The following is a 14,812-nucleotide window of genomic DNA, read 5'->3' on the forward strand; positions in this document are numbered from 1 at the left end:
GGACCCAATGAAAAGATCTCGGTCGACCTAGCATTGTAGCATCAAAGAATTCTATAGTTGAACGCAACTACCTAAGAAGATGTTATAGGCTCTATTACCGTTCAATGACTCACCACAAAATTCAGTTGTATACCCTTGGTACCCAACACCCTTTAGAGGAGACTGAGGAGTAGCAAGTTTATTTAACACGAGATAACCATATATTCTCAGGTACAGTCTAGAATTTACTGTATCAAGGATTAATGAGGTGTAATATACTTTTAATATAAATATATATATATATATATATATATATATATATATATATATATATACATTTTTTTTGGAAATACTTTTAATATATTTTGTGATGATGTTTATTAAATGTTTTGGTTGTAATTAATAGTATCAGATGACAATAGTTCAAAATAATAATATACTACTATATACCTAAATTGTGCTGCTTTAGTCCGGATTAAGATTTAGTGGTAACACTTGGAGTTAATTATTAATTAATTAATTTTATTGGTGTTACGTGAACTACCCCACAGTTTGCATGGGTGGTTCGACCATACTCAAAATCAAAAAGAGGGTTGTCAAACCACACCACAGTTGTGGGGTAATTTAGCCACCCTTGTATTTTTTATTTTATTTTTAGATTTTTATTATTTTAAAGTAAGTTTGATTTGTTTTTAAAATTTATTTATTTTTATTTTTTAATAATTAAATCCAGGGGAAATTATGGTATTTCAAAAGTAAAAATGGAGTCTTATGGAAAAAAAGGCTGAAAAGTGGTCACATTCACAACGTCTTTGACACGAGACGATAATTTGACGTATCTAAATACCATTTTTTGTAAAGTTTAGTAGCGTAAATAAGAAATTGGTGGTTATTCAAGGGGAAAGTGTATTCCCCATTTCCCCCCCTCCCCCCAAAAAAAAGATAAAAAAAATAATGAAGAAAAATATACACTCGTCATTCACAGAAAAAAAAGAAAAGAAAAAGACATGTTATATTAAAATAGGGTTACCTTTAAAAAAGAAGAAGGATTTGGTATGGTATGTTGTATGAAAGTGGCCTTTACTAATGGCTAGTTGGTCTCACTTGAAGACAAGTATTTGTCACTTAAAAGAACAAAAAGCGGATTGACAAATCTCAAAGCTCGGTCATAGTTTCAAGTTAGATGCTTAAATTTCAATTGCATTAATGTCTAATTATAAATCTATGTAATTTCCACAGTTAGTTTTTTCATAATTTATGAATGTCAAGTAATATCTTATTAATGGCCAAAAAAACCCATAAATATGACGGTATATTCACAAAATTATATATATTTGTCAATATTTTTATTCATAGGTAAAAACGTTTTAGAAGTTTTTTTTTGGTATCAAAATATTATTTGATGTTTAGATAGGTCAAAGGTTTTTTTTTTTTTTTTTAACAATAAAAGTTTACTTTGAAATCACATGTAGGGGTGCCAATTTCTTACATTAACTAATGAACACCACCAATTCAACACAAAAGTAGCGGTCGAAGTTGTAGGGTACATCAGGTTTAATTCATTTAATTAAATAAATTGAGTTAATGTTGATTCAAATTGTCGTATATTCATGTTTCGACAAAATTTAAATTCAACGGATAAATATGAATTGCCACTCCAATGATGCTATTGTTAAGACGTGAGTTTCCTTCCACCTTTATTTTGTTGGAGTAATGTAACATTATTCATCAATTTTAGATAATGGTTGTTAAAAAAAAGAAAAAAATAAAAAACCGATTATGATGGAGAGATGGTATGGGGTGTTGTAGTACGTGGCGTTTACAAAGAATGAATCGGAATTCTATTGATTTCAATCGAAGATAAACTCTGTTGTCTACGAAGTATATAAATTCCCTGCACAAGGCAAAAGTGGTCTCTGAATCTGCCCCATCTGTCGGTGTTTGGTGCAAACTTATATATCTCCGACTGTATCCACCTAAAACCAAAGCACAAAAGGAAGAGCCTTTTGTTCCTCTGATCAAACCCAACACAAAAGGAAGAACCTTTACTGTTTCTGATTTCCTTGTTCTCGGAAAACAAAAGCCATTTAGTTATTAGAGCGAACCCACATTCAATCCCTATCAAAAAAAAAAAAAAACCCACGACTTGTTTTCAACCAGCAATAGAAACAACCTTGTCGTGTTAGATCTTTTGGCCATGAAACGAGGGTACCCAGAATCTCCATCCACCTCTGTGGGGCCACCCCAGTCCAGATTCAAACAGAACCCTGAAGGTAAAGTTTTGTGCTTTACGTTTATTTTGATTTGTGGTTTATGATGCTGTTGACGGGTTTTGAGGTTAATATGGGAGCTTTTGGATCTGGGTTTTATGGTTTAGTTTGGTTGCTGGGAAAGTGGTGGAAAGGTAGAGAAAAGAGAGTTCGAATAATTTGGGTTTTGGTTTCGTGATATTGATTGGTTCTTTCATGGAACGTTTATTAATTGATTGCTTAATGTGTTAATTCTGGGACCTGGGGTTGTAGTTCCTAAGCTTTATTATTTGTTTGGTTCAGAAAGTAGAAGAAAGGGGAGGAATATAGGGTACGTGTTGTTGGCAGCTAAAAATACCCCAAAATTGTTCATGGTGCTGGAGAATGATATTGAAGATGAGGGATGTTCCAAATAAGTTTTTGAGATTCATGGTGGGGGATGGGAATGACATTCCTCTTTGGTTGGATTGGTGGCATCGGGATGGCATATTGTTTGAGCAGAATGGCTATAGGGTGGTTTATGATACTAGAAGTAAATTATATGCAAAATTGTCACAAGGAGTGGTAATGGCCACCTGCCAGATCTGAGGATCTTGTCAACATCCAAAGTAGTCTTTTGTGAAGATTGGCGAAATGGATAAGGCTACTTGGGTAATATCAAAGAAAAATTGCTATACCAGTAGTGATACTTTGGGAAGCAATTCGTACTAGAAGGCCAAATGTAGAGTGGTGGAAGCTGGTATGGTTTGCTGTAGCTATCCCTAAGCAAGCTTTTATCTTATGGCTTGCTATCCGAAATGGCTTGACTACAGGTGAGGAGCTGTTGAGTTGGAGCTATACAGGAGAGGTGAACTGTGTTTTCTACAGAAGATGTATTGAATGTAGAGAGTATTTGTTTTTTGAATGTGGATATAGCAAAATATTGTGGCAAGAACTTATGAGAAAAAACCTAGTTCATGATCCTCCCATAGCTTGGATAGAAATTATGCGCATGTGGGGTGAAATAAGAGCTTAAAAGCCCATGTCTGCAAACTAGTATGGAGTGCAGCAGTGTACCATATGTATGGAGGCAGAGGAATGATATTAGACATGGAAATCCACCTAAAGCTGAGGAGAACGTGCCCCAAGAGGTTGTTTGGGATGTAAAAAATAGAATTATGGGGAAGGGAAAATTTTAAAAGATTGATGTGAAAGTAGAAATTGGGGTATAGCCCACGATGTCTTGTATTGATAGAGATTTCGGTTGTATTGTTGTTAGCTGGTTAGACAGCTTTAAATTAGATGATGTTGTTTAGCATCTGTTGTTCTAGCTTAGTTGCTAGAGTTGTATATTTCTTGTTTTGTATTAAAATTCATTCATCCCAAAAAAACAAAAGAAAAAAGGGGAGGAAATTAAAATTTGGATCTTTCTATTACATGTTTTTTTGGTTTCAAGACCAATTCAGTTAAACAATTTCTTTTAATATAAAAAGCTCACATCAACTTTAACAGTTGTGACAGAGTTTGTCTTGTTTAAGCTTTCTTTTTCTCTCCTCCCAGATAATGAAGATTTTAAGATTGATTTTGAGTTTTTCCCTCCACTTGCACTGTTATGAAAGCTTTGTTGAAATTCTTGTTTGTTTTGCTTTCTGGGGTTAGGTGATGCACACTTTTTAGAGGATGAAAGCACCAAGATTTTTGCACGGAAAGTGGCCGACCATTATAGTGCAAGGACAAATCAGACTCTGGAAGAAAGAGAAGCTAGCCCAATCATTCATTTAAAGAAACTCAACAATTGGGTTTGTTTTGTAATCTCATTAATTATTTTATAAGTTTGAGATCAGGTTATGCGTATGAATTGTTTTGATTTTCTGTAGTTCCTTATTTGATTGTACAGATAAAAAGTGTACTAATTCAGCTCCATGCTCGACGAGGAGATGCTGCTCTTGATCTTGCCTGTGGGAAGGTATTATAGGTTCTCTATTCTGTTGCATTTGCATTCGCATGCCCCCCCCCAAAAAAAAAACAAACACTAACTAAACAGTAACTTATGTTTCCTTAATGTTCACCAGGGTGGCGATCTCATCAAATGGGATAAGGCAAAAATTGGATATTATGTTGGTGTTGATATAGCAGAAGGCTCGGTAAGTGCTTAAGATTACCATATTACTGTTCATTTGTTCACATTTTATTTTTTGGAGTTAGAGGTTGAGTTACGGTTAATTGTGGTAGAGTGAGGCTGTCTCATGATTCATCATGGTAACTAATCTCTTGGTGAGACCAAAATTGATTTGTCCAGAAATTGTCTTTCTTGATATGTTTGTGCAGTTATCAACTCCCTTTCAAAGCAAACAGACTTGTAAAATAGCTAGTATTAGTGCATGTTTAGACCCTAAAGGTTAGCTCAATCGACTGAGGACTACGCCTCATGAAACAGAGGTCACTAGTTCGAATGACCCCTTACCATCCCTTAGGGTATAATATAACTAATGGAGAATAAAAGTGCATGCTTTACGTCATGGCAAGATTTATTTTATTTTGCGGCCACAATATGTTCTTCTAAAAAGTTTGGAAGCAAACTTTTTTTACACTAGCAAGTCCTATGCAACAACTATTATTCATCTTAACACCATCCTCACTATTCATAATATTTTAGTTTATACATGTCTTTTTCCTTTCTGATGATGAATCGGCTATATGTATGCTTAAGTTCTGATTAACACATCATGTGGGTTATCTGTTCTTAAGGAATAGATTCTTTTCCGTCCTGATGATGAATCAACTATTTGTCGATGCTTAAGTTGAATCAACTATTTGTTGATGCTTAAGTTCTTATTAATACATGGTGTATTTCTGTTATCTGCTTTGTTTATACCACTTGTTGTTGTCTATCATGTCATCAACCATCTTATCATTGCTTTCAGCATTTATTTGCAGATAGAAGACTGTCGTACACGTTATAATGGTGATGCTGATCATCATCAGCGTCGTAAAAAATTCACGTTTCCTGCCCGTCTCTTATGTGGAGACTGTTATGAGGTAATTGCATTTCTCTAGCTAGTCAACTCAAAAAAATGTATCTTCTTTCATGTCCGGCTTATTTAGTCTTTGTATCACTTGAGCAGACAAGTATTGTGTTAAATGGCATATGTTGACATGAACAATACTAAGTAATTGGTGTATTCAGTAGACGAGGAACAACAAAACTGAATTTGCCTTTTAGCAAATGACTTTATGACCAGCTTCTTCAGTAGCAGTGTATGTACTGTTTTTTTTTTTTTTTTTGATAAATAATTCATTTCATTGTAAAGGTGCAGTGGGGAGTAACCCTAATACATAGGATGTATACAAAGAAAGGCCCCACTAAAGCCGAAAAGAAGAACAAAATTCCACAAATTGTGACAAAGTTACTTTGTTAAGTCAGCAGCAGAAATGATTTTGACTTGTTTTCTGTGTTATGTACTCAGACTCGCTTGGACAAAGTTCTTGCAGCTGATGCACCTTTTGATATTTGCAGTTGCCAGGTGAGTGGTATACTATAATTGTGTTTTCAGGATATAATGTTTCATATTATGTTGTGATTTCATGGCCTGTTGAACTATAAAAGTAAAATCACAATCTCTAGGCACTGTCCTTTTCCAAAAGTCCATTTATAAAGTTGTCATAATCTGATAGCTCTACAGGCCATGAAATCACAACATTTTTTTTTTTGTTATAAGTAATTGAAATATCATTGAGGCCTTTTTCAAACTTACTATGAGTGTGAAAATTATGGAACACCCCTACAATATATGCCTTGATACATCCCAGCAAGCTTGAAAAATGCCATAGAAAAACTATCAGGCCCAAGCGCCTTGTCACTGTTCATACATTTCACCACCGCATTTATGGAGTTGAAAGCAACACCATCCAGTTTAGGCCACCAGTTGAATTGTTCTTAAAACAAACTATCATAGTATTGCATAATGTGTTCCCTGATAGCTGATTGATCAGACGAGACTGAGCCATACACAAACAGAGCTTCAATGGAGTTATTTATCCTATTCGAGGTGGCCACCCAATGGAAGAACTTTGTGCATTTATCACCCTCTTAGAGCCAAAAAGTTCTAGATTTATGCCTCTAACTAATATCCTCCATTAAGGTGATGTTTTCCAATTCACTGATAACCAAGGATTTCCTCAACTTCTGTTTCGCAAGTAAAGCTCTCACTTCCTCCAACCCATCGAGAACACACAAATCCTCCATAAGAATATTTTTATGGGACTCCACATTGCCGAACATGTGCTCATTCCAAGTTTTTAAATTAGCTTTCCAAGACTTCGTTTACTTGCCAAAATGAAGCTAGGAGAGCTTTGAAACTGGTAAGAAGACCACCACCCCCTGACCCTGTTCACACTTTCCGCCTTAAGCCACATATTCTCAAACTTAAAATGACTTTTTACCTCCCTGGAAACCACCACAATCAAGGGGAATGTTAAAGTGGCCTGAGCACAATCTATGCATCCTTTTCTGAAATAAATGGGGAAACTTAGCTTCCCACCCTGGAGAAACAAGAAACCTATCAATTCTTGATCAGGAAGAAGAGTCTCCCAATTCACAACATTTTATTCTCTGCTGATAGTATTGTTTATGCTGCTTTTCCAGTATATTTTGAAATCTTGTATATGGATATATTCTGGCCCTTGTCCAAGGCTTAGCTTTTCAGATTCTGAACCTTCAGAATATACTATTTTTTGCAGTTTGCCTTGCATTACTCCTGGTCTACCGAGGCACGTGCACGGCGAGCCTTGGCAAACATATCAGCTTTACTTCGCCCAGGAGGCACCTTGATTGGAACAATGCCAGATGCCAATGTGATTATTAAAAAACTTAGAAATGGTATTATCTTGTACCTCATCATGTGTATCTTATCTTGTTTCAACAGGAATGTGAAGAAATTGAAATCTTGATTCTAACAATGTCCTTCTTTCTTTCTTTCCTTGCATTGCTTTGTCCTTTCTTTCTTCCCTTAATTTTCTTCTTTTTTGAGTTCTGTACAGGAACTAATAATTTGATAGAGTAAGTATGGGGAGTAAAAGGAGTTTGTTTTTCTTTAGTGATTTATCATTTCCATAAAAATTGTAAGTGTATAAGCACCTATGTGGTGATACTAGTTCAAATTTTGGATTTTTAGCAGTAAACAGTCAAGGGGAACCACTCGAGGTAGCAACAAGGTCTAGATCTAGATAAAATGAGCAAAGCCCTATCCAAGGTATCGACAAGGCCTAGATCTATAAAAAATGAGCAAAGCCTTGATTAGCTTAACTCTATGTTCAACATTTCATAGTGTGTTTGTTGCCCTCCTGTTCTTTAGAAGACTCGATTTTGTTGCGTACTTTATACCAATTAGCAGGGCAATGACCACTGATTTGTGGCTTTACCCCACCCTTTTGGTCTTAAGTTTTTCACAATTATGGTCTAATTATTTTATTATAGGAAATTAGAAAAGTTTTTTCTCACTTTTGTGCATTTCATTATCAAGAACAGTTGTGGCACCAGTAAACTAATTATTTTCACACTAGAAATATTTCCTCACAAATTTTCTTCTTGAATTTTAATAGGATTAGGGCATATTATGAAAAATTTGAGACTGTTTTACCTATAACTTTCCCTGTAAATCAAATAGTGGAGGGAAAAAGGTTTATTTTCTTTTCACTTCACTTTCTATGAGAACTACATTCTCTTTTTTATACAACTAAATAAACCGTCAAGCTGGACAAAATTAATGGTGGCTAAGGAGAAGGCCAAAATGGAATGGGGCACCAATGAAGAGAGCTGTTGTGATTTGGATAATAGTGGATGTTTCAAATCACAAAAAGTTTCTTTTGAGTTGGTTGTAATTCTAGTTAAATCATCATTAACCAGTTCTAAACTAGAGCAGATGACATAGTGATATGAAGCTTGAAAATTTTTCCTGGCTATATATAAAGCATTATTAAGATTCCTCCACATGGCAGTTGATTTTCTCATTCTTGATTGGAGATGCTATTCACTGTGAATGTGCAGCTGAAGGATTGGCCTTTGGTAATAGTGTCTACTGGATACGTTTTGATGAAGAATTTTCTGAAAAGGTAGAACTTTTACTTCTTGCAACTACATGGTCTTTGATTTTTCATTTTTGTTGATGTTGTTTTTCTCGAATGATCCTTGAAGATGACATACTTTTATTTAACTACTGGAGTTTACTTCTAAATTCTAACTTGACAAGAACTTCATTATATGGTGCAGAAATTCAAATCTTCCAGCCCTTTTGGCATCAAGTACAAGTTTCACCTAGAGGTACCTTTAATTATCCAATTTCTTTATCATGTCTATTGCCAATAGTGGCTGTCATTTCTCTACTTTAAATAATAGGTCTCGATGTCTAGGTAATGTGTCACTGTGTAAGTTTAGTGAATTAGTGAGAAAGGATTTGCATCTCAGCATGTGTCTTGTATAGCGGCCAGTTTGTTATTTTGGTCAGCTACAATAATATCTCATTCATGATTGATTAAATTTTTGCAGTAACCAAGGACTATCTTCATTTGATTACCAATTGTAATTATTTTCAGTCAGCTAGCTCAGCCTTATTGAAATTAAAACCCTTTGTTGCAGGATGCTGTTGATTGCCCTGAATGGATCGTCCCCTTTCATGTCTTCAAGTCATTAGCAGAAGAGGTTTAACTTCCTTTGCTGGTTGCTGAACTTTTATAATACGCCTGCCAAACTCCATTCTTACTTTCATGGGAGCCATTATCAAAATGTTTTTCTTCTTTTACAACTTTCTTGCAGTTAAATATGTAGTTGACATTTTGCACTGGGTGCTAAACTTATTTCTGCCCATACAACTTAATTTGTTTTCATCTTTCTCAGTATGATTTGGAGCTAGTTTTTGCGATGAACTCCCATGAATTTGTACACGAGTATTTGAAAAAACCAGAATACATAGACCTCATGCGGAGGCTTGGTGCCTTGGGTGATGGTAACCAAGATCAGAGTAAGTTTCTGTTGCTTTTAATTTGAGAGACCAACTCTTATTTTAGTTGAGCATTGTTTGACCTTGCATTTTGTGATTTGGTTCATGCTTATGTTTAACTTAATTTCCACCCTCCTCCTCCCCCTTCTTATTTGCTAAATATTTTTCATTTCCAGTCATTCTGTTACCATATTTCTGCAATCGCAGTTCTTTAGACCTGCCCTAATAGTAGTGAAGTAGCTTATTTATATTTGTGATATGCAGGTACACTTTCAGAAGATGAATGGGAAGTAGCTCATTTATATTTGGCATTTGTCTTGAGGAAGGTGAGTATCACATGCAGGGAGAGGGAAATAAAAAAGAAAGTGTGTATGTGAACAATCATGCTGATATTATGTTATAACTTATTTGGTATTCTTTTCAGCGAGGCCAACCGGACCGGACACAAGCAAACAGCAGAAGAGATAGGGGGCAGATGCATATATCAAAGGAGGACATTATGTCCATTAATAGCAGTTAATCAGGCAATTAAATGCATTCTAAGAACCATTTTCAATCAGGATAATAACAATACTCGAGTGTCCAAAGTGCCCTATCTCAAAGTTATACGATGAGAGACTATAACTATTCAATTTTGTAGATCCTCAATAATTATGATAGTATTAATCTGTCTTGCTGTTCCTGAGAAGATTAAAAGTTTATAGTTATTTTTCAAGATGAGGAAATGTTTAGCCGGAAAAATCTTGGCCAATTGTAACATCATATAACTTGATGTAATTGTCTACTATATAAATACCATGAAATTGATGTTGTTCTTCATGCTGTTGATGAATTTACCACTTTTTGGATGTGCTAGATATGCATCTCCTTTGCCAATCAAAGCAGTACAACAGTACAATCTGGGGCTGTAAAAGTGTCAAACTCTAGTCGAGTATAAAATGTTCTAAGTTTGGTTCATTGAGTGATTAATTTATTCATTCCCTTGTATGAAACTGGTACGAATTGTTAGTTAATTATTATGAAGACTGTGATCTGAGTTGATTGGATAAACCAATTTTGATTTATATTTTTATAAAAATTGACTCTATCAACGTTGTATTTGTATTAAATTTTATATAATTTTTCATCACGTAGTAAACTAGTATATTATCATCACCAAATTAGCAGAATTGCCTTAAATTCCTGATTTAAAAACCAAATAAGCCGAAACCACATGGGGATGTGATGAGATATCGGATATATTTTCCCAAATGAAAATTTTGTGCATCCTCTGTTAAAAAGCCACGTGTAGTTATTAATAAGACTAACCCTCGCTGCCACTAATTGAGCAAATTTCATGGCCAAACCCAATTACAATATATTTATCAATTGTACATTGAAACTCATGGTTAGCAATTTGGCTACTATTGAACTACCAAAAGAAACTTTTGGCATAAAACACAATCCTTTATTTATGTAATATTATGGCATCCTGGTAGAAAAACCACATTGCATTTGCAATCTCGACAAATTCACAGCAAGGATACCTATAAAGTCTAGATACGCTTCAACACAACCACCATAACAACCATCACCGCCAACCCCATTAAGGACGCACCTAGGGTCTTCTCCACGGTAGTCGCTCCGGTGCTTCCGTTGTCCTCGGAAGAAATTTCCTCTGCTTTTGAAAATCCAAAGATGTTCTGGAGGTAATTGGACGCGTTGCTCACCATCTCAACAACTCTAAGCTTAATGCTCTCCAACATCGACACATTCTTTGACTTCCCAGTTTGACTTGATTCAGGTAATTCTTCAATCTCTCGAATCTGTTCAACCTCCTGAATCTCTTCAATCTCCGGAATCGCAGCATCTGCGACCGATTTCTTTAGGTTATATATAAACAATACTAAAGAAAATTGTTTAATTAGCAACAAAGAGAACTAAAGATTTTTTTATTATTATTTTTTTTAAAAAAAAAATACTTACTTCTCTGCTGTGACTGCATGAAATCCTTAAGCACAGGATTTTCCAACAAAGCATCCCAGACCTTTGGGTCAGAGGCAATGGAAGCCACAACAGTCTGGGTACAAAATTAAGAACAAAAACAGTCGCCAGGAAGAATCTATTGGTCAGTCATCGTAAATACCCAGATAAATAAAAGCTGGAGCAATAAATAAATACGAAATAAGAAATATTAACTCTAATAGAACAAAGCATAAAATAGTGAAAATCTCAACAAGCATTTACTTTGAATTCTCAGTGGGATCTTGCAAAAGAAATTTGATTTAGAGGAGAGCCGTATCTGTGTGAGAGAGAAGCCAATCATTACCTGAACTTCAGGGCTTCCACTGAGCAACTTGAATGCCTGATGGGCAGATTTTGTCACGGCAGTTGGTGTCGCTTCAAAGAGGAGGCATGATTCAGGGTTTGAAAGTCCAGAAACATGATCAGCAGCAAATGGATCATCAAATCCGGTGGAGTTAGGTGGTGACAGATATACCCTAAAATATAATATATTGAATGTAATGAGAACAAAATTCGAACATGAGATAAGAGATAAGACATTTTGTAAATAAAGACAAGCAAAAATTCTAACAAAGCCCCAATTAAATACATTCATGTGCTTTCAATCAACAGCAAGCATGGTAGAGGTAGCAACTGCAGACCGTCTTCAAATTAAAACTTGTACATTTTCTAGAATTTTGTCATAATGTGAAGGAAATGCAAACAACCATGTTTAAACATATTTTTAAAAAGGTGTTCCTCATACTCAAAGCAAAGAATTAGCAAGCAACCAGTGTTCCTTAACACCAGCTCCCCACCAAAAGAATAAATAAAAAATAAAAATAACATTCATAGAGCAGTAATGTTCAGCCAAATCCAGCATAAGTTCCTCAAACAAGAATCCATCCTGAAAAAAATGAGAAACCAGGAGTTCAACTTTCATGTACAAGGAACAAACTATCTCTTTTGTAAGAGATTCAAAACTACAACAAAAGTCGGTCACAGTCACGGCCCACACAGAACTTGGAAGGAACCATGCAATTCTCTCCGTTCAAATTTCTAAAAACAATTTAAGAACTCAGAAGTATCCCACCCTAAATCTTTGAAACCATATCCTCATTTTCCTATTTTATGTCTAACTGAAGACCATATCCCCACGTCATTTCACCCCACTCAAAAAATCCCCTTTGTCAGAGATTAAAAGGTACTGCCATTGTTACTTTTATGTAAATTAAAATTGACTAAACATTTACAGACTCATCCTACATCTATTTACTCACAAACAATCCTTCATACAGTGTTACACAGAAATTGCCCACATAATCCTTTGGAAAGAGGATGTATTTCCATGAATAGTGTGACACTGGTAAACTAATGAAACAAAAGATGGAAGTACCATATCACATCTCTTAGATAAGACATTTAGAAATAACTGAAGACAGTCAGATTGGTGCCAAAATCACCACTGCAATTCCACATGCTTCCAACTGAATTCATTCAAAGGACACCCCACAAGCTCTAAAATACATATGCAATCCTCCTCACTTCCCCCATCACGGAAGAACTCATCTCACACATACTACATCCAAAATGCATAGTAAATAGATGTTGGAGAAGTACAAAATGTTCACCGATGGAGTGCATGTAGACTTTAATTTGAACCAAAATGAAGGTCATGCCTCAAATAAATATTAATGGGATATCAATGCAAACAAAACATTAAACATTAATATTTTTTTTTTTAAAAAAAAACATGTTCTAGTTCAAACTAAATATATATACACGCAGAGAGAATTTAATTTAAAAGAACAGGGCAAATACATTTCAATCCACAATATAAGAATTGAACACAACAGCACATCATAGATGCATTATACAAACTAAGAAAATACAAAACTTAAGTATATGAAGAAGAAATAGTCCAAGATGTCCAGCAACAAAAATGAATACATTTTAAATTCCAATGACAAATATAACTGTTCTGTTCATGGGACAAACCATGAGAAGATAATAAAGTTGAAAATTGGAAATTTTGTTCCATCATCAATAAAGGATAGGCAAATAAAGTCTGAGCTTAACATTTGCTATGATGAGATAAACAAAATAAAATTTTTTATGAAATTTTCAGGCTTCAAAAATTAGGTGTGAAAAAACCCGCCCAGCCGACATCCGACCCACACAGGTCGGATTCTGACGGGCAGGTCAGATGTTGAAGGATTTTTAAATTTCTCACAAAGTTGGGTAGGAATTCGAAATAGGGTAGGAATTTCGAAATGGATCCAACCCGATTTAATAAGCTGCAGTAAAAAAATTTCATTCAAAACGGCAACATTTTGACACACTATCAAACACTCCCTTTCTCACATTTCCTTGAGGATAAAGTAGAACACAATAACACATTCAAGACCCTAATACAAACCTCATGTAAATCTCACCCTTAAAAATCAGCTTGCAAGAGGAGGGTGCCCAAGACCTTATACACACATAATTAAAATTACACTTAATCGACGTGGGACACTTAGAAGTCCATACTCAAAGTGGTGACTACTCTATACCTAATAATAATACAAACATGCATCTCACCCTTTAAAATCAATTTGTAAGGATATGGTGCCAAAAGCTTACACACTAATAATAAGATTTCACTTTAAACGATGTGTGATACTTAGAATCATAACAGACCCCAACTAAACACAGTGTTTGAAGTTTGTAAAGAAAAATAAGGAGAAAGTGTGCCTTTTTTTTCCTTAGCATACAATTCATCTAATTTCCCAATTAATTTTTTTTTTTAAATGACAAGGAACCCTCCAAGGGAATGCCACTTCGTATACCCACTCCTGCGGGCAGTGAGTTGGCTACAAGGAATTGTTTGCAGCCAAGAAGATTGGAACCTACCTGATGGGAATGCCACCAAGACCAAGACTCTTGCAACGTGAGCCAACCCCTTGGGGTTATCAATTAAATAACTTATACTCTAAGGTTATCATGAAAACCAGAATTGATGAGCTCCAAATTTTTTCCTCTTTTTCTCTTCCCCTGTTCTCTCAGCAACCAAACAGAGCGCAAACTATTCACCAAACAACACGACTAAGATCAAGAACATTCAATTCAATCCTAAACTATTAGAAAACCAAATAAGATACCGAAAATAAGTCCAAATTTTTAAAAAAAACGAGAAATCAAAAAATTGAATACTTTTAATCGAAATTATACTTGTCAAGAGCGTCTTTCAATTCAGTGGTCGCCTCCTTCGCCTCCTGGAGGCTCGGCACGCTTCCGAAGACTATCCTTGGCTTAGGCTCCTCCGAAGCCATCACCAGCTCTTCCTCAGCGAAGTCCCAATCGTCCCACACCGCCGGAACATGCGCTGCCGACGCGTCAACAGAGCCGGCCTTGACCCCCTCCGATGACGAAGCCGACAAGATAGCCGAGACGGGACGCGAGGCGTTCCGCACCGACTGCTCGGCAGGCGGCATGGCGGTCACGCCACGGATGCCACCGTTCACGACTCCGATTCCGGCCACCTTCGTCGCCGTTCTTACAGCTGCTCCTCCTCCCATGGCTTTGGAAACCCTAGAAAATTTTCCGGAAAAATCTCTCCCCCAACCGTTGGTGTCACTCTGTGAT

The 14,812-nt window shown here is 35.7% G+C and overlaps 2 protein-coding genes across 2 annotated transcripts; one reads left to right on the plus strand and one right to left on the minus strand.

The window, feature by feature from the left end:
• The first annotated feature begins 1,790 nt into the window (after positions 1-1,790).
• LOC132175786 (mRNA capping enzyme family protein) lies at positions 1,791-10,025 on the plus strand. Its single transcript, XM_059587838.2, has 13 exons — positions 1,791-2,252; positions 3,867-4,006; positions 4,105-4,173; positions 4,280-4,351; positions 5,145-5,246; positions 5,675-5,731; positions 6,948-7,086; positions 8,254-8,318; positions 8,476-8,526; positions 8,842-8,904; positions 9,100-9,223; positions 9,467-9,528; positions 9,627-10,025. Exons 1-13 carry the CDS (start codon positions 2,177-2,179, stop codon positions 9,720-9,722), a joined length of 1,116 nt encoding a protein of 371 aa, XP_059443821.2. The 5' UTR covers positions 1,791-2,176; the 3' UTR covers positions 9,723-10,025.
• A 565-nt stretch (positions 10,026-10,590) lies between these two features.
• Positions 10,591-14,812, minus strand: LOC132176215 (Uncharacterized conserved protein (UCP012943)). Its single transcript, XM_088514044.1, has 4 exons — positions 14,399-14,812; positions 11,511-11,682; positions 11,168-11,261; positions 10,591-11,051 (listed from the first exon to the last, which is right to left on the minus strand). The coding sequence occupies exons 1-4, from the start codon at positions 14,743-14,745 to the stop codon at positions 10,738-10,740; spliced, it is 927 nt and encodes a 308-aa protein (XP_088370170.1). The 5' UTR covers positions 14,746-14,812; the 3' UTR covers positions 10,591-10,737.

This window comes from Corylus avellana, chromosome 3, assembly GCF_965113065.1.
Source record: "Corylus avellana chromosome 3, dhCorAvel1.hap1.2, whole genome shotgun sequence".
NCBI classification, from domain to species: Eukaryota; Viridiplantae; Streptophyta; class Magnoliopsida; order Fagales; family Betulaceae; genus Corylus; species Corylus avellana.

Coding starts and splice junctions, on each gene's coding strand:
- LOC132176215 (XM_088514044.1), bottom strand. CDS start 14,745: ATGGGAGGAGGAGCAGCTGTAAGAACGGCGACGAAGGTGGCCGGAATC. Junction 11,262..11,510: donor GTGGAAGCCCTGAAGTTCAG/GTAATGATTGGC, acceptor TTTTGTACCCAG/ACTGTTGTGGCTTCCATTGC. Junction 11,052..11,167: donor CATGCAGTCACAGCAGAGAA/GTAAGTATTTTT, acceptor AATCGGTCGCAG/ATGCTGCGATTCCGGAGATT.
- LOC132175786 (XM_059587838.2), top strand. CDS start 2,177: ATGAAACGAGGGTACCCAGAATCTCCATCCACCTCTGTGGGGCCACCC. Junction 4,007..4,104: donor TAAAGAAACTCAACAATTGG/GTTTGTTTTGTA, acceptor TTGATTGTACAG/ATAAAAAGTGTACTAATTCA. Junction 9,224..9,466: donor TGATGGTAACCAAGATCAGA/GTAAGTTTCTGT, acceptor TGTGATATGCAG/GTACACTTTCAGAAGATGAA.